General features: G+C 41.4%; 1 protein-coding gene across 3 annotated transcripts in view; it reads left to right on the top strand.

Moving 5' to 3' along the window:
• DIS3L2 (DIS3 like 3'-5' exoribonuclease 2) overlaps window positions 1-20,084 on the top strand; it is a 313,259-nt gene that overhangs the window by 132,238 nt on the left and 160,937 nt on the right. For all 3 annotated transcript variants that reach the window (XM_068281273.1, XM_068281272.1, XM_068281274.1), the window contains one exon: window positions 1,677-1,881. In XM_068281273.1, the coding sequence (XP_068137374.1) occupies window positions 1,677-1,881 (205 nt within the window). The remainder of the gene's footprint in view (window positions 1-1,676; window positions 1,882-20,084) is intronic.

The raw sequence follows: 20,084 nt of genomic DNA, 5'->3' as shown, positions 1-20,084 counted from the left end.
GGAAATTTGGGGGATCAGGGACCCCCGTTAAGCCGCGGGATAGCGGCGGTTTAGCAGGGGCACACATGCCCCTGCTATCTATGAGGTCTGAAGCGAGATTTATTCTCGCTTCAGACTCTTGTTAAGTTAACTCTTTAATCCTTAAAATAACTTCAGAGTTAAAGACAGGCTGTTCATTAACTGCTTGTGAAAATACCTACAGAGGAGGTAACTTAACTACAGAGAAGGTATATTGACTACAGAAGAGGTAACGTACCTCCTCTGTAGTTAAGTTACCTCCTCTGTAGTTAAATTACCTCCTCTGTAGTTTAAGGATTGAAGAGTTAACTTAAAGAACAGAAGAGTTAACTTTAGGTTTGCCTGAGGTAAAATGTTTCCTGAATACAACATGCCTTATCACCATGGTGATAACTAGAGAAACGTTATTAAAGACAGGAGATAAGCTTAGTGAATTGAGGCCAATGTAAATAGTGTGGAAAGGATAAAGATGGCCATAGATCTTCAGCAGACTTGTTGGCCGATCGACCATCAGTTTTGATAATTATGAAATCTGCTAAAAATCGGTGCCGCCAAGCCCGATAAACAATTTGGTCAATTTTGGGCTGAAATTGGTTGCATGTATCAATCGGACATGCTGGAAAATCTTGGGCCGACATGCTCGATCAGATGCATGGGGTAATTGCTTGTGATAATTGTAAATGATGAACATGACAGAAATCCCCACCCGTTATTCCACCTAATGTTTTATGTTTTTCTTAGCTACCTTTTTAAAGGGGTTCTTTTGCGAATGAGGAAAAAATAAAAAGTGGTTTATGCATAAACTATTAAACACCCTTCTAAAATAGTTAAAAGTTTTTTTTTAAAAAAAATGAATGGTTTCATCAATAAAACATGTAATGTAAACCGTGACGGATGACAGACTCTGAGGCTAATACATTTGTTAGGGGTGTTTTTTACTTTTTACACTATTTTAGAAGGATGTTTAATAGTTTATGCATAAATCACTTTTTTTTTTTCCTCATTCGTGAAAGAACCCCTTTAATAACTTGCTGTCTTTTGCAGTGGTTTCTAGGCCTTGTTTGCTGCTACTTGGTTTACTAGTTAACCAGTATGTCTTTTTTCCATCTAGATGTTTTACTATACGTAAATTAATGCTAGTGAGGCATTGTTAATACTTTGGCCTTGAGGCTTAGCTGTACATTTTACCTGATTGTGCTGAAAATGTGTGTGTGCTGGTATATTTCTATGTTAAATTTAGCAAATGGTTGCCTCAAATGAAAGCAAGAGATTCTGCTGTGCATAAATTCTCCTTGTCTGGGGTACCTTCAAAATACAATACTATACATTTGTAATGAAACATTGTAGAGATGGGGACTGTGTGATGTACCAATTATATAGAGCTGTACAATGCCTTCAATGGAGAATTCCCACAGTAGTAGTCACAGCCTGCTGAACTGGCACAAAAGGTCAATCATTCTTATGTCATGTTACCCAATACAGTTATGGACAGTATCCACAGGCACTGTAATTTCAAAAGACAAGACTTAAAACATGATTACTGCAACTTTGCCATAAAAGAGTTAATCGTATAGTAATATGTTTTATAAATGTTTTTCACGTTTTTATTAGTGCTTGGAAATCTTATCTTACTACTTGGTTTTGTGTTATGGATACAGGTGATCAAACCAGAGGTCTGTGAAGGGGGAGGTACACCAGTTTCTAAAAGTGTGAATAAAAGCCAACAACATTCTGCAACTTCATGTCGTAACCCTGAAGGTCCTGGGAGTCCGGATGTCATTATCGAGGCACAGTTTGATAGTGACGCAGATGATGGCTGCAGTAATGTGTCTGGTCATTTGAAAAACCTTTCTATTAGAAAAGGTATGTGCGTAATTTTAATTTGTGCTACTAATTTATAGTGTTTCGCCATTTGGCTCTCAACCAATCCCTGACTACCTCAAGAGGATGATGAGAGGAGACACCAGCTTGACTTTCATTGTGAACACAGAGCTGATCATCTAATCTCTCTTGCCTCCTCCCTCTCTATTTCATTGTGGCAAGCACCACAGCTACAGTTGTAGCTTTGTAGTTTCATCATTTCCTGTTTCATTATGTTATAGTTTTTTTTTCCTCTTCTTATGCCCCCCCCATTGTATTTTTAATTGGCTATATATAAGCACAGAAAGACATTTTTGTATTTTGCAGGCAGAGCAGTGTGATGAAGTCCACATGGCTTTTATTAACACTTAGAAGATAGTGTGGGAAGGCTTACATGGCTTATTACACAATGAGCATGGATAAACTATAGTTGCAGTGCTGGTCACAAAGAGTTAATCTCTTATCAGCAAAGGGAAGAGGTGGACTAGCTTAGGCGATCAGCACTGTCCTGTTGATTCTCATATTCAATCTCCTTAAGCCATGTATTTTACCCTTGCAGGTATTTCCTTTGTTTAATGGTGAATAGGGGAATCTGTGCCTCACAGAAATGTTCATCAGAGCATAACATGGACCTACTCACCTCATTCCTCTGCTTCCTTCAGAAGAGCACAAGGAGGAGAGGAGCAACATCTCCCTAAAAAGTTCCTATGTAAAGTACAGATGTAGCATGTCTATTGTCCTCTTCGGTACAGCGCAGCAGACTGTGTAGACCAGGCCTACTGCTTTCTTTGTATGAAGTAACAACATGGAAGTTTTTCCTCATTGTATATCGTGGGATAGGATTTTCAGCGCTCTGTTTTTGTCATTGCAGCTGGTTCGTGGATAGTGTTGTTCAGCTTCTCTGCTTTGGACTAAAATGAATCAAGTTTGTTACAAACTCTGACACTTTAGACTACATGTCTAATGAATGCATGGCTCTTGAATGAATTCTGACTGCATGTCTAATGAAAAGGCCAGGAAAGCATTCTGAATATATATCTCTATCCATATCTCTCTCTCTCTCTCTCTCTCTCTCTCTCTCTCTCTCTCTCTCTCTCTCTCTCTCTCTCTCTCTTCTCTCTCTCTCTCTCTCTCTCTCTCTCTCTCTCTCTCTCTCTCTCTCTCTCTCTCTCTCTCTCTCTCTCTCTCTCTCTCTCTCTCTCTATATATATATCTCTATCCATAGAGATAGAGAGATAGAGAGAGATATAGAGATAGATATAGATATAGAGATAGATATAGATATAGATAGATATAGATAGATATATAGATATAGATATCTATCTATCTATCTATATATATATATATATATATATATATCCAATTTTAATGATTCTTTGATGCCCTCCATACACCTTAAAGGTCATGTGGGGAAGATTGTTTTCCAAACCTCTTTTTAGTCACAAAAGTCTTTGGCTGTAACAATGGTGGTATGATGTAGGGAATATTTTACTGGTGCCGGGTACATACTTGCACAAATACAAAAAACTTCTCTGTGTAAAAACTGATCCGTGGTACGGATCAGTTTTTAAAAGGCATCATTTTTGCATCTTTGACCCTCCATTCTGTTAGCGCGTGGTCATTGCAATGGACATGTCGATCCAGAAGAATCTGTGCAGACCCAAACTTGCGACCCTTCAGCTAAACGGGACCGTTTTTAATGCCAGTATGAACCGGGGCTTAGCCTGTTTTCGCTTCAGGTTCAGTAGAATCTTAAAAAATGTATTTCTTCGTATAAATCCTATTATATATCTGAAGAGAAAACCAGCAAAAGGAAAATTCTCTTCACAGCATTCTGCCCAAAATGTGAATTGCTTATGTCTGTGTGACCAAAAGGTTAAAATTAATACATAGTGTCTGCCTTAAATACAGCATTGAGGGTTCACAAATGTTCTCAATGTATAGAAGAAACCACACAGATCACACAAGTTTTCAGTTGCTGTGCAGTCACCATGGATAACCTCTCCTTTCAATCTGCTGCACAAATGTTATTTTAACCTGAAAATAGGCTTTTTCCTGCTTTTACGGAAGCCCGTGAACACTTGTAGAAATCTCCCAAAAGATCATCTTTCAGCAAAAAGGATTTTAATCTCCATTTCTCCGGCCAACAGAACTCCAGTGATTAAAGGTGGGACTTGGAAAGCTAATTTTGCAGTGCCTGCTAATCTGTGCATGGATAGTTGACTCTTAATATGGGAGAGAATTTATTTTACCAGAAGGCTGTGTATGAGCGCTGTAATCTCCTAAAGAACAAAATATATTGCTTGTGGAGATGTAGAAGAAATAGATGAATCTGAAATTCTTACCATTGTAATGTTACATTTGTGACTCCAATATGGTTTGCATTACACACTGTAATACTTTACTCCTTTTTCCTGTCAAAGTAAGTACTTGTTCATAAATCTCTAGAAACCTTAGTAATTTTTTGTAGGTTTTCAGTAAATATGTGGTACAAGAGCAAAGAAACAATAAAAAAAAAACGTACACACAGTAAAACATAAAGGAATTAGTACCATGTTTTTCGGACTATAAGACACTCCTGACCATAAAATGCACCTAGGTTTAGAGGGCAAGAACCAGTGGAAAAAAAATATATACTAAACCTGGTGAAGCCATGCCCTCTTGTACCTCTTGTTTCTCCCTTGTGTCCCCAATGTGTCTGCGTCTGTCCTCCTCTAGGCCCCTTTGTTTCCTCTTCTATGCCCCTTTGTCCTCCTTTGCATGGGCACAGTACAAGGGAGTCCCTGACATTGCGGTGGGTTGGGGGTTCATATTGGCAGGCGTTCACAGGTCAGGAACTCTCTGCATTCGTACTATAAGACGCAGTGACCTTTTCCCCCACTTTTGGGGGAGAAAAGGTAAATCTTATAGTCCAAAAAATTACAGTAAATGTTAATGCTAAATCACAGGGACGTCAGATAAAACTTAACTATATTGAAAAACCTCTTTTGATGATTTTTTTAAAGATTTGTGGTGATGTGAAGAAACCCAGTGGTCCATATGCAATTTATTTTTTCTCCTGAGTTATCTCCTAGTTGATACTTTTAAACTTGTCAATAAAAGGCCCTTTAAGATACCAGAAAGCAAGAACATACTCAACACAATTTTGATAGTACTTTTTCACCTACTTTTTGGTAGTTTTTTAGTTGAAGAGTGCTGGAAAGTTATTTTAAATCGAAGATAAACATTTATCTCCTAGGAGAAAACGCAGGTGAAAAATTGAATTGCATATGGCCCGGTTTGTCAAAAGTATTTTTTGGAAACCACATAAATAGAGCAAGATGACTGATGCTGTAATATGCAGTTTATTGAACCTCACAGAACTGCACATTATACAGCTGGGAAGGCAGAAGTACTGCCAGAATCTTCAAAGGCAAGACACGTAGGCAATGGTAATTTCAAGAAATAGCACGGTACCAAATGTTAAACAGAAGTAAGTCCAATTCAGGCCAAGGTCATACACAGAAGTCCACAATAGACATGGGCAGGTCAGGCGTCGGTCCAGGTGGCAATCAGTGCAAAAGTTGGGCTAAGGTCACTCACAAAGGCGTTCCAAAATAATCACACTCAACAAAGTAGCACATAGGAAACAAAACCCTATCACAAGCAAAGTAGCACTGGACGAGTGGCGCTACCGGAGGAATCAGATGTGCCTGTATTCACACCCCCCGACCATGAGCCCTTTTGTCTCATGCACAGCCACTCTGGACTTTGTGCCAACCCAAGAAGGAAGCTGGCTATTCTGGTTGGCCCCAGAAGAACCAGATGTTTTGTTGAAACGTCAGCTAGGTCAGTATGTTAGTCTTTACTGCCATTTACACCACAAGTGATGATTGATAAAATGCAGATATTTCAAGTTTGCATGTGACTTGAAACTGAGCCAAATACAGTAGCAACAATTTATTTGGTTTGGTTCCAAAATGCCTGCTGTTCAAATTCAAATGCACAATATTAGCATTAGCATCTCATTGACCGCCGTACTTTGTGTTTTGCACGACAATGCATGCACCATCACAACTAGGTAAGATATTATTCTTTGCTTTGGAAATCAGTGCTCGTCTCCATGCATAAACTCCTAGCTTGCAGTTGCTGTTTATTCAGACATGAGCTTTGTATTGCTAAATACTATTTTGCAACACATTGAAGCCATTCTAAAGAAATACTCATTCTAGTGAAATATACAAAGCCATGCAAGACCTCAAGACAATGTATAGCTGAACTTTGTTTGAAAATGACATGCATGGATGCTAGCAGCTTTTACCTTTTAAAGCAGACTGTAAGCAAATAAAAGTAGGTAAAAAAAATGGTTTTTAAATGTTCTGCTATGCTGTAGAATTGTTTTTGAATCAAACCTAAACTTTTGCTATCAGCTTATTACAGTAAACTTGTAAATGTAAATTTTTAGAGTAGGTGAGCTGTTAAACATACTTGCCTATAGCAAGTCTGCTTCTGAAATTTTGCAGTCTGTACTCAAGTACAGTTCCTATCTGATTATCTAGTATTTATATAGCACTGACATTTTCCACAGCACTTTATGGAGCATGTATATCGTTTTCACTAACTGTCCCTCAGATGTGCTCACAATCTATTCTCTGCCACAGTTATAGATCAGTTATTCTCTATAGCTGGGAATACATGGCTCGATTCTGAGCCAGATAGATGGCTCAATAATTTCTGACGTGTCTGATCTCCCGCTCAATTGTTTCCCCGCTCGATTCTGCATTGAACACAAAGAAAAACGAGCGGAAGATAAGAGAATCGCCCCTGGAATCGAGCTAGCGGGATAATCGAGTTGCAAAATCGAGCGGTGTGTGCCCAGCATAAGGCCAGTAATTTTGGGGGGAAGCCATTCAATTTTCCGGACAAAATGCAAACTCAGAGAGAATATAAGGACATGCAGACTCCATTCAGGTAGTTTCCTGTCCCAGTATTAAACAAGGGTTGGAGCGTAGTAAAGTGAAAATGCCTCCACTACTCCTCCATGCTGACCATCTGTCCCATCAAGTATGATGATGCAAGTGTGAGCTTCGCTCAGGGCTTTACCTCCAGTGTGTAGAGATGTCCTCTGATCAGGATGTCCCTGAAGGCTGAGGCGAAGTTGATGTAAGCAATAATCCGTATAGGTTGCCTGTCCTGTGTTTTTGTTTTGTTCCTTGTGGTCTGTAAGTTTACTAATTCATGTTTTAAAGAGGAACTCCCGTGAAAATAATGTAATAAAAAAAAGTGCTTCATTTTTACAATAATTATGTACAAATGATTTAGTCAGTGTTTGCCCATTGTAAAATCTTGTAAATCCCTGATGCGCAAGGTTCACAGACAGGAAACTGCCAAGAGTACGTACTTTTCTTGTTTCTTGTGGCAGGGGTTTCACCTTAAAATAAGCCATACAGTGCCCCCTGATGGTCTGTTTGTGAAAAGGAATAGATTTCTCATTTTAAAGGGGGTATCGGCTACTGATTGGGATAAAGTTCAATTCTTGGTCGGAGTTTCTCTTTAAATTGGAAGTACCGGAAGTCTGCGTGGCAGCTTTTGCCTTCTTTAGCATATGCGAGAATAACTGTTCTTTCGAAATTTCTTTTCTACTTCCACCTTTCATTTTTACAGTGCTAAATGGCAAATACAAACTGAATGTTATTAGCAATAACCTAAAATATTACCAACACAGGACGCTCGGAGTTGCAGCTTATCTGTAGTACTAGAAGAGAGCTAATCTGTAGTACTTGAAGACCAGTGCCCTCTAATCTCTAATGATTAGAGATGATGCCAATTGGCCAGTGGCAGCAGCTTACTGCACAATTTGACTTGGCATGAAGTCTAATTCATACATATTTGGACGCTTGTTTAGTTTAACGTGTGCTTAGGTTTCTGACCTTTTTGACATATTACTTAACCAGTTCGGCCTATCTGGACGCGCTTCCTTGTCCAGATAGGCACTGTTGCTCCCGCCGCATGGTGCCACTAGCCCCCCGATCAGTGAATGGGAATATAATTCCCATTCACCGATCTAACTTCCCCGCAGAAAAAACAACGCTTTCTATTCAGAGAGCGCGGTATTTCTGCCCCCAGGAAACTTCTCCTCTTCTTTTTAGTTCCTGGATGCGAGATCGTTCGCATCCAGGACTTTTTTTGACTGTGGTCATCTTGTGGCCAAATAGTAAACTGCACCCACATACATTTTTAATTAAACAATTATATTATTTTACATTTAAAATTAGCAGTTTCCCTCCCACACCAAAAATTACCCACATACATTTTTTATTAAAAAAAATAAATAAAAAAACAATAAAAAAAAAACCCAAAACATAAATAGTTACCCAAGGGTCTGAACTTTTTAAATATGCATGCCAAGACAGTATGTTATTATAATATTTAAAATTATAAGCTTATAAATAGTGATGGACGCAAATTGAAAAAAATGTACCTTTATTTCTAAATGAAATATCGGCACCATAAATTGTGATAGGGACATCGTTTAAATGGTGTAATAACCTGGACAGATGGGCAAATAAAATACATGAGTTTTAATTACGGTAGCGTATATTAATTTCAAACTATAATGGGCAAAAACTGAGAAATAATGAATTTTTTTCATTTCTTTCTTAATCTTCCTGTTAAAATGGATTTAGAAAAAAATAATTCTTAGCAAAATGTACTACCCAAAGAAAGCCTAATTAGTGGCGGGAAAAACAAGATCTAGATCAATTCATTGTGATAAGTAGCAATAAAGTTATAGGCGAATGAATGGGGGGTGAACGTTGCTCGGATGCATGAGATTTTTGGCACTGCGGTGCTCTTATCGCATGTTGGTGCAGCATAAATGAGCTGTGACATACGCTATCCTAGCTTTGGCTGAAGTGGCTAACCATTTTATCATCTGCTCCAGCATAACCACCAGTCCCGTCTTTGTACGGAGTGTTCATGTATTCACACGTGCTTGTTTGTGGAAGCCTCTTTTAAGTACATGTAATGTACCTTAATAGAAGTTGATGGGTTTATAATGGAGTTATTTTTGCAGCACATCTGTTCACTGCTGAGGTCTTGTCCTTGCTCTACAGCTGTGCTTGTGACAAATTAAGGCTAAACACAAGTGCTTCAGGTTAATGCAGTCACATACACATAACCATCCTATACATCTTAATTATCCATGGCATTTTCTTGGAAAAGTTTCCCCAAAGCTTTTCAGCTTGGATTTGAGCCTCTTTTATATCACTTATAGTTCCTGAGCTCATATAAGTCTGAAATTCTGGATTTGGCAGTGTTAAGCATGAAAGCTGTTTAGCTAGCAAATCATAAAATTCCAGGTATATATCTCTCCAGCCATATTCAGTGTTGGAGTGCATTACAGGATGATTACATCTTCTTAAACTGTCAGCATAGGTTAATCCAGGGAGGGGATGCGATTTGTGTGGCACTGCTGTTTGAATGCACTACATTTTAAAACTGCTGTGGTAAGAATAAAAATGGATTTTTCTTTAAAAACATTTTTAAAAAGCAAAAAAAAAGCAAATAGAAATTTTAAAACCAGTTAAAGCGGGTTCTGAATGTGGTGATTGATGCTCTTACTTTGTGGTTTAATATGCACAGGAAATGCATCAAACTATTAATAGATTTTTTTCCTTGTAGCTATTTGGTTCTTTAAGTTTTTGTTTCTATCTGACACTGCGGGCAACGCAAGTGGCGCCGCGTCGCATGGCATAGCACTGCGTTGCTCCGTGACTTTCCCAGGTGCAATTGTGATTTCATTCATCTTAGATGAATGGAATCGCTTGACAAACTCACCAAAATGCATGCAACCATGTGTTGCGATTGCGTGGTGAATCGCATCAAATTAATGTAAACAGTCTATGCACTTTCCCAGCAGATTACATTACAGTGCGTTTCCTAAACGTGGCCGGATTCACCTAGAAGGAAATGAGGCCAACATTAAAAAACACAATATGAGAGTGAATAGAATCTAAAGCATTTGACTCCTGGTGCTGAGTTGCTCCTTGTAGTGGCCGATTTTCATATGCATTGCTGGAAAGGTTGCTTGCATAGTGCAAAATTGCTTTCATATTTTTTGCCATTTTGTAAAGTTTCTCTTTTAATATTTTTTGGTATTTGTCAATGTTCTTCTTTTAGGAAGACTTCTTTAATGAAGTGGCTTAAAAGCTCTACCACCAGAGTCTGTGCTGGAATTGGCATAGGAAGAGAGCTATGATTTCAGACAGATCATTGAAATAAGATTGACCCAACTATCCAGAGAGGCTTTTCTTTCATAAAATGAAAAACCTTTGGTTACCTATGCTATAGTAGATGAGACCCTGAGATGTTTAACTCAGCTAATACTGTACTTTGGTAGGAAAATGAAGAACAAGTAACATGTCACATAAGAGATGAAGCTAGGAAATGTTATACGAAATATTATGCTCTGCAGAAGTTCAATCTATTGTGAGGAAAAAATTGAAAAAATAGTTTTATTCACTTGATAATGATTTTTCCTTGGATTTTCTGAATTTGATTTAAAACTTTTCAAAAAAAGTTATTTCCAACCTGCAATATGCTTGTAGAGCCAGCCGGCATTGGCAAAACCTAAATACAAGCTCTAGCTATTAAATTGTACATGCCCGGCCTGCCCTGCTAAGAGGTGGCGTTTATAGGCAGCTGCTCCTAATGTATATTTCACAGTGGGAGTGGGAGGCATACAGAGAAGAGTCTGGTATCTGTGCTAGAGTGGCACATGGCAAATAATTATCTTGCACAAACTATGTATTTTCTATCCCCATCTTTGTGTTGCTCCAAGAAGACTCCTATCAGTATTGGCTGGAAACATTGTGCTGACCCCAAGCTGCGTGGAATCAGGCCTGTCAGTTCAGGTAAAGGTGTGGAGGGAAGGCCATTTTGTTAAAGTTTTGGAATGGCATGTTGGCCCTGAGATTGGTGTAGTTTGTAGAACTGCACTATTGTTTTAATGGAAACTTGCACAGACAAACTTGCCTACAATGTGAACACCACTACCACCCAAAGCTTACATCGCATACCACAACTGCCACCTACAACATATACGCCGCTGCAAGTCTGCACAGTTGCACAACAAAGCATATGTGCGCATACCACAACCACTGCACTACATCTGTAGAGCCAGAAATTGAGGAGCCCAGACCCCTAACTGCCCCCTGCGCAGGGGAAGTGACCTTTACCCCCTGCAGCATTCATTCTCCACTCACTGAGCCTCACACTGCACTCCCTACTTTCCCTGCACAACGTGTCTTTGGAACACCCACTGCCACACCCTCCTTTCTCTCCAATTATGCCACTCCTACAATGCCAATCCGAACAGCCACACTAAGCTGCTGCCCCCACTAAGCCACCTCACACAATGCCGCCTACAACCTGTTGTATGTCCATGCATACTTAGAGACCCTGAAGTCTCTTAAAAATCATCTTTTTATTACAAAACCCTGTGAAACATTACTGACTTAATTAAAACGCTGCATCCCCGCAGCTGTAAATCTAACTAAATCCCCCCTCCCTCTCCCCCGCAAAATCCATGACTTTCTTGGTTGTGGATTTTGCTGCGGTTGGAGACAGAGCTATGAGCTGCAGCTCTGCCTCCATTCGCGTCTATCAGCGGCGGATCTCCGCCTCTCCCCCGCCCCTCTCAGTTAAGGAAGACAGAGGAGGGGGGTAGAGTTGGCGATCCGGGCTGATAGACGCGCTGAGAGGCAGAGCTGTGGCTCATAGCTCTGCCTCTCACGGAAGCTCTGCCCGGATTGCCCCCCGGGGAGTTTGGGGGGATTTAGTAAGATTACAGTGGCGGTGATGCGGTGGTTTAGGTAGGGCAAGGATGTAACACAGGTTTTTGTAATAAAAAGAGGATTTTTAAGAGACTTCAGAGTCTCTTTAAAACTGTGGATTACTATTATAGATAAGAATACTGTGCAATTTTTTCCCCTCATTCTCTAATTTTGATCAATACATTTTTCACATAGTAGTCCTAGGAGAAAAGAATTGTATAATTCTCCTAATGCACAAATCAACACCCAGGAAGTGTAAGTTATGCAAGATATTAATGATTACTGTCAATCAATTTGCTGGCAGCTGTGTTTGCAATGATTGTCTCTTTATTCTTAACATTTATAGTGTGAGAATATTATATAGTACTTGACAGAGTACATTCAATAATTCATGTTTTTTCTCTGTTTCTGAGTTGCTCACACTACTGTGTTCCTGCCACAGTTTAGGATCAATTTGGGGGCAGCATTGTAACCTGACAGTATGCTTTGGGATGTGGGGAAAACAAAGGCCTAAGGAAACCCATACACAGGAAGAACATGCAAGCTCCATGCAGATAAACTCCTGGCAGAGAATTGAATATAGGCCCTAGGCAAGAATTCCTGCATTTTAACCACTGTGCCTCTCCTAATTAATTTACTAGCATAGCTATATAAACATTGTTGTATGCTTAAAATTAGTGTTCTCTTCACTTTATACTAATTTATTTCCTTAACTTTGCCCCTTGTCTTCATATCTGTGTCCTACAGCTGACTCTGATTGTCGCATGAATTTTCTCTGAGTTTTTCCTCTTTGCTGTGTAAGTAAGAGGTGGAGGATGGGGGAATGAAGTTTGCCTGGATTTCCAGTACATGACAACTGTAATATGGATTTATTGCAAACATCCTGTGTGAGTTGGGACCCATTACATCATTTCCTCAAGGTTTCTGTCAGAGCCCTGCAGGATTTTGTCCCTCCATCCTGCTGCTAGCTCAGTATCTGAACTAGAAATATATTTTTTTCCTCATTCAGACGTAGTTCCAGCTAATTTGATACATTGTACAGTAACTAAGCTATTTTTATAAGTGAACAATGATGTGGCATGCTGCCCAAGATGTGGCATTTTAGGAAGTGCTCAAGGTGCTGGCGATGTACGGGATGGCCCAAGCAAAGGGTTGGCTGTTCATTACTATGTGCTTTTCAAGATTGGATTTTTAAAACTACAAGTTATCTGCTTCAAGTATAGATTTTACCAGCATGAAAGTGTGTGTTTGAGGCTGACAAGTACAGTATATTTTTTCTTTCAGGGATGGGCATCTTATTTTTACACAGTGTCTTATTTATTTTATTTATTGTATTTATAAAGCGCCAACATATTACGCAGCGCTGGACATTAGTTTAGGTTACAGACAATATTTAGGGGTGACATACAGCAAAATGACAATACCTGAATACAAGAAAGACCAGATCATGCAGCACAGTATGAGTACAAGGTAATGCTTAGTCACTGGAGGGGAGCATGGAGATTAGGCAAGTTGGGTTCACTCAAATGCATAGCATGGGTTCACAGTAATGGAGGCGCATGATCAGGTAGGACACAAAAGGAGGAGGACCCTGCCCAAAGTCTTACAATGTAGCGGGAGAGGTAAGGACATGAAAGGTAGGGGACCAGAGTTCAGCTGTGTGTTTAGAGCACTTGTGAGGGGTAGTAGGCCAGAGTAAAAAGGTGAGTTTTGAGGGCCTTCTTGAAGATGTTGGAGGGGGCTGCCCTAATGGGTGGAGGTAGGGAATTCCATAATGTTGGAACAGCACTTGAGAAGTCCTGGAGGCGTGCATGGGACTGGGTGATGCGGGGGGGGGGGGGGGGCGTTTAGGCGAAGTTCATTGGAAGAGCGGAGTGAGTGGCTAGGTGTGGGTCTCTGAGTAAGATCGGAAATGTAGGTTGGACAGGTTTTGTGGACAGATTTTTTTTAACAATTTACGTGGACAGATTTGTAGGTCAGACACAGTATCTTGAATCTGATTCTGGACTGGATAGGAAGCCAGTGGAGGGATTCAAGGAGGGGATCCGCCGTGGTGGAGCGATGGGAGCAGTGGATATTTCTGGCAGCCGCATTCATGATGGACTGCAGTGGGGCTGTTCGGGTCATAGGGAGACCAGACAGAAGGGCATTGCAGTAGTCAAGGCGGGAAATTATGAGGGCATGGTTGAGGAGTTGGGTGGTGGCAGAGGTCAGGAAAGGGCGAATCTTACAAATGTTACAAGGGTTTAAGTTGCAGGACTTTGTGAGGTTTTGGATGTGGGGAGTGAAGGAGAGTGTGGAGTCCAGGGTTACACCCAGACAGCGGGCTTGAGAGGTAGGGCGAATGGTAGTGTGGTTAACAGTGACATGCACATCTGGAAGGTTCGGGGTGGGAAGATCATAAATTCTGTTTTGTCTAGATTTAGTTTCAGGAACCTAGCGGACATCCAAGAGGAGATGGCTGATAGGCAGGAGGAGACCTTGTCCATGGTAGTGGTGGATATGTCAGGGGTGTGGAGGTAGATCTGGGTGTCCTCTGCATACAGATGATGGTTTATACCCATGGAGGAGATAACCTTGCCAATGGAGGATGTGTATAGGGTGAACAGTAGGGGAGGAGGGAGATAGGGCGGTAGTTGGAGGGTAGCGAGGGCTCGAGGGAGGGTTTCTTGAGCAGGGGCAGTACAGTGGCCTGTTTGAAGTTTAAGGGGAAGGTGCCTGTGGATAGGGAGAGGTTGAACAGGGTAGTGGGGACTGGGGCCAATTCCGTGATGTGAGGCTGGAGTAAATCAGAAGGGATGGGGTCAAGGGGGGGGGGGGGAAGTAGAGGTATGGGAAGTCTGCAGTAGGTGGTTGACTTCCTCAGTGGTAGTAGGAGTGGAGGAGGAGCTGGTTGGGAGGGGATGGGAGGTGAAGATTGGAGATTGGATATTTCCTGACGGATGGAGACAATTTTGCTGGTGAAGTAGGTGGCTAAATCTGTGGCAGAGAGGGAGGAAATGGAGGGTGGGGGGGGGGGGGGGTTAAGCAGAGAGTTGAAAGTGGCAAAAAGACGCCGGGGGTTGGAAGCTTGTGCTCTGATGAGCTTGGTAAAGTATTCTTGCTTCGCATAAACAAGGGCAGTGTGGAACTGCAGCAGGTTAGTCTTGTACTGTAGGAAATCCTGGTTAAGTCTAGTTTTCCTCAATTTCCGTTCAGTGGCGCATGTTTTCCTCTGGAGGTTGCGAGTATGGGTAGTGCGCCAGGGCTGGGGGTCGGTTGCGGAGAAATATTGGTGGACTGGGTCTCGACCTGGATTGGTGCAATTATAGCAAAACTTTTATTCCATAGCAGCAGAAAGCACACAACGTTTCGGCACTAGGCCTTTGTCAAGTGTTACCAAATACAGCAAGTGTTCACAAACATATAGCAAACGACATAAAAAACACGCCCCAAAAATGGTCGGGCACAAAAGCTTAAAGGTACAGTAAAGAGAGCAAATGGCCAACAATTTAAAGTGACAGTACAATATACAAAATTACAAAAAGCACCTCAAACTAAAATCATCATTAAGTCCATTGGGAGCAAGAGTACTTAGCTTATCAATCCATCTGCTTTCACGTCTTAGTAAAGTGGTCTGTGCATCATCATTAGCAGCCGTAAATACCTTCTCCAGAACACACCAGCGTAGATCACTAACGGTGTGATCGCATTCGAAAAAATGTTTACCTATGGGAGAGTCGATTTTTTTATCAGGATTATCAATGTACTTCCTATACAATCTGATATTACTACGATGTTCATTAATGCGTACACGTACTTCCCATGTAGTCTGTCCTACATAGCCCATACCACACGGACATTTCAGAAAATATATCACATTGGTGGTCATACATGAAAATTTGCCATTCACTTTAATTCTTGTTCCTTTCATGGGATGACATACATAGTCCCCTTTAATAATGCTAGAGCAATTTTGACAGCTGAGACATGGAAATGTCCCCAATTTCTTTGGTAAAAAAGTGTCTCTCGCAGGTGTGGTGTGCTTCACATCAGCTCTCACTAGCATGTCTCTGATACTCTTACCCTTCCTATAAACAAAAGGCGGGGGGTGGGAAAAATTTTGGACAACACAGGGTCTGCTTGTATAAGAGTCCAATTATCCAATATGCTTCTCCTGACTAAGCTGGCATGTGTGTCAAAAGTTGAAATAAATTGTACCCCCCTATCATATTGGTGCTTAGGCCTTTTACATCTCAGTTCTGACCTATCCATTAGCGCAACAGTAGATGCTATATATTCCACTTCATCTTTCTTATAACCTCTTTCCGTAAAATTTTTAACAAGCCTGCTCGCCTGTTTGCGGTAGGTCTCATCCGTGGAAGTGATACGTCTGGCACGGATGAACTGGCTTTTAGGAAGGCCCTTAATCAAAGAATGTGGATGACAACTGTTCGCCAGTAACGCATTGTTTCTATCTGCGCTTTTTTTATACAAATCTGTGTGAAGCACACCATCATGTAAATATATATCCATGTCTAAAAAATGCAAATTGCTCCTATGAAACTCCAGGGTAAACTTAATGGAACTGTGACAGCTGTTTAAGATTCTTACAAACACCTTCAAATCATCCTCTGATCCTGTCCAGAAAAAAAACAGATCGTCAATGTACCGACAATATGCGAGTCCCCACTTTTTAAATATGTCATTTCCAAGGATGAATTTCAATTCAAAGTCCCCCATAAAAATGTTTGCCAATGTGGGTGCATAAGGGGCCCCCATCGGAACCCCCCTTACTTGTAGGAAAAAATCATTCTGCACCCTAAAATAATTAGACCTCAGGCATAAACTAAGTAAAACTAGCATAAACTAGCACCAGGCCCGGGAACTCTACAGCTTACTTCTGACTATGTGAGTACATTTGATGCGAATAGCAATGCTGGAGTCCTAACGTGTAGTGGGGGCGGTGAGCATAGAGTGAGTAATACACCCTCTGATGATCATACCCTGATCATTAATGTGTCTGGGAAAGCATTTAACTCTGCAGAACGCTCCGTTCTTGAACGTGGACTTAGCTTTGTCCCCAGTTTCCATCAGGAATTGTTTGATCTTAAGGTGGACATGTATAAATTTATGCGCAAGATGAAATGGCGTTTGTGGCACCAGTTAAGAGAACCTGTCAATAGCCTCAACAGAGTAGATACTAGAGAGGATAGTGACATCCCCTTGAGATTAAAACCAGCTAGTAAGGCTGAGGCTCCTATCACTAATGCCACCCTTGATGTGTTCGAACAAACAGTGTTACATGAGCTAGAGACACATTGGGAACATGAAAAATACAAAATGACTCATAATATCACTTTGAAAGAGAGGAATGCTTTAAAACAACTACAGAATGATGGCACAGTGATATATAAAAAAGCTGATAAAGGGGGAGCCCTAGTGGTACAGGATGCTAGCAATTATATCATGGAGCTACGGAGACAGGTAGAAGATTTAGAGACTTACACTGCTTTATTGAATGATCCATCCCTGAAGATAAAAACTGAAATTAAAGACACAGTGGGGAGAGCCCATGATAATGGGCTAATATCCAATAGTTTGAAATGTGCATTGATTAAGGAACATTACAGGATACCAGTGCTATATACTCTGCCCAAAGTACACAAAGACCCTATTCATCCTCCCGGCAGACCGATATTGTCTGCATCGGATTCTCTGTTGGAACCTTTGGGTGTCTACATTGACAGCATACTCCAGCCTGTTGTCAAGGACATTCCACAATGTTTGCGGGATACCATAGAGTTTTTGAATTTTTTGACAGGGATAAATGTTGAGGAAGTCAAGTATTTGGTAAGCCTGGATGTTGTGAGCTTATACACGAATATACCTCACATTGAGGCCATTGAGTCGATTGGCAGGTCATTAGAGAGTAAAGTGAACCCCTCTTTCAATCTACCCTTTGTTATGGACTTACTTAGTTTATGCCTGAGGTCTAATTATTTTAGGGTGCAGAATGATTTTTTCCTACAAGTAAGGGGGGTTCCGATGGGGGCCCCTTATGCACCCACATTGGCAAACATTTTTATGGGGGACGTTGAATTGAAATTCATCCTTGGAAATGACATATTTAAAAAGTGGGGCCTCGCATATTGTCGGTACATTGACGATCTGTTTTTTTTCTGGACAGGATCAGAGGATGATTTGAAGGTGTTTGTAAGAATCTTAAACAGCTGTCACAGTTCCATTAAGTTTACCCTGGAGTTTCATAAGAGCAATTTGCATTTTTTAGACGTGGATATATATTTACATGATGGTGTGCTTCACACAGATTTGTATAAAAAAAGCACAGATAGAAACAATGCGTTACTGGCGAACAGTTGTCATCCACATTCTTTGATTAAGGGCCTTCCTAAAAGCCAGTTCATCCGTGCCAGACGTATCACTTCCACGGATGAGACCTACCGCAAACAGGCGAGCAGGCTTGTTAAAAATTTTACGGAAAGAGATAAGAAAGATGAAGTGGAATATATAGCATCTACTGTTGCGCTAATGGATAGGTCAGAACTGAGATGTAAAAGGCCTAAGCACCAATATGATAGGGGGGTACAATTTATTTCAACTTTTGACACATATGCCAGCTTAGTCAGGAGAAGCATATTGGATAATTGGACTCTTATACAAGCAGACCCTGTGTTGTCCAAAATTTTTCCCACCCCCCCGCCTTTTGTTTATAGGAAGGGTAAGAGTATCAGAGACATGCTAGTGAGTTTTACTAAGACGTGAAAGCAGATGGATTGATAAGCTAAGTACTCTTGCTCCCAATGGACTTAATGAGATTTTAGTTTGAGGTGCTTTTTGTAATTTTGTATATTGTACTGTCACTTTAAATTGTTGGCCATTTGCTCTCTTTACTGTACCTTTAAGCTTTTGTGCCCGACCATTTTTGGGGCGTGTTTTTTATGTCGTTTGCTATATGTTTGTGAACACTTGCTGTATTTGGTAACACTTGAAAAAGGCCTAGTGCCGAAACGTTGTGTGCTTTCTGCTGCTATGGAATAAAAGTTTTGCTATAATTGCACCAATCCAGGTCGAGACCCAGTCTATCTTTTTACGCTGGCTTGTTGTATCTGCACCTTGATGGATCCAGGTGCTGACTGGTCGACTCCCTGGTGTTGATATTATCACACAGTTGAGCTCTGGAACTTCCTTTTTTCTGTGAGAAATATTGGTGGAGCAGCTTTCTCTAGGGCTGATGAGAGAGTTTGGCGATACTGAGCTGCAGCAAGATTAGGACAGTTTAGGGTGGGGAGAGTGGAGGAGAGGCCATGGGAGGGTGTCAGCAAGGACGCTAGGGTTGAGCTTGCGTAGGTCTCGCTGCCATCGACCGGGTGGGTGGGCGGGTACTTTGAGGTGCCTTCCGTGAGGAGGTTGAAGGTGAGAAGGTGATGGTCTGAGGGTGGAAAGGGTGCGATGTCAATGTGTGCAATGGTGGTGAATTTAGTGAATATAAGGTCGAGAGTGTGACCTGCAGTGTGGGTGGGGGTGTTGGTATGTTGTACTAAGCCAAGTGAGTTGGCAATGGTGAGTAGCCGGGTCACAGCAGAGTTCTGGGCTTCATCGATGGGAATATTGAAATCCCCAAGGATGATGGTGGGGAGGTCAGAGGAGAGGATGTGAGGGAGCCAGGAGACAAGGTCATCAAGAAATTGTGGGGTGAAGCCCGGAGGGCGGTATAAGACCGCAACAATGGCAGGGAGGGGGTGGTAGAGGCAGATGGTGTGGGCCTCGAATGATGTGAATTGTAGGGAGCTAGGTGGGATGAGGACACGGAAGGTGCAGGATGGGGAGAGGAACAGACCCACTCCTCCCCCATTCCTGTTGTCTGGTATAGGTGTGTGACTGAGGTGAAGCCCACCATAGGAGAGGGCAGCCTCTGCGGCAGAGTTAGAGGGGGTGAGCCATGTCTCAGTGAGTACGAGGATGGTGAGGGATTTGGAGATGAAGAGGTAGTGGACTGCTGTAAGTTTATTGCGGACGGATCTGGCATTCCAGAGACCACAGGGTAGGGGGAGCATATGTTTGTGGGTGGGATGAATGGAAATAAGGGCTGACGGAGTGATGCAGATGTGACATGATGTGGCAGGGGTGCGAGCAACAGGCACAAGGCAATAGCCCATCTGCTAGGCCCTACACTTTACACCTGGGGTAAGAAGGGTCTTCTTTGTTTCTTTGGATTTTCGCTGTGGTCGACTTTTTTTTTTTTTATATTCACTTCCCCTATCCGTGCATCATCTGAGGAAAAGCAGAAACAGAAGCCTATCCAGATGTCACACAATACTGTATATCATTTATTTCTTTACGAAGTAGAGTAAGGAACAGGACTCTTTTATGGTACTTGATCTTTTTTTT

Source organism: Hyperolius riggenbachi, chromosome 4, assembly GCF_040937935.1.
Source record: "Hyperolius riggenbachi isolate aHypRig1 chromosome 4, aHypRig1.pri, whole genome shotgun sequence".
Lineage (NCBI taxonomy): Eukaryota > Metazoa > Chordata > Amphibia > Anura > Hyperoliidae > Hyperolius > Hyperolius riggenbachi.
The sequence above is the reverse complement of the archived record's forward strand: the minus strand, read 5'-3'. Positions and strand labels throughout refer to the sequence as shown.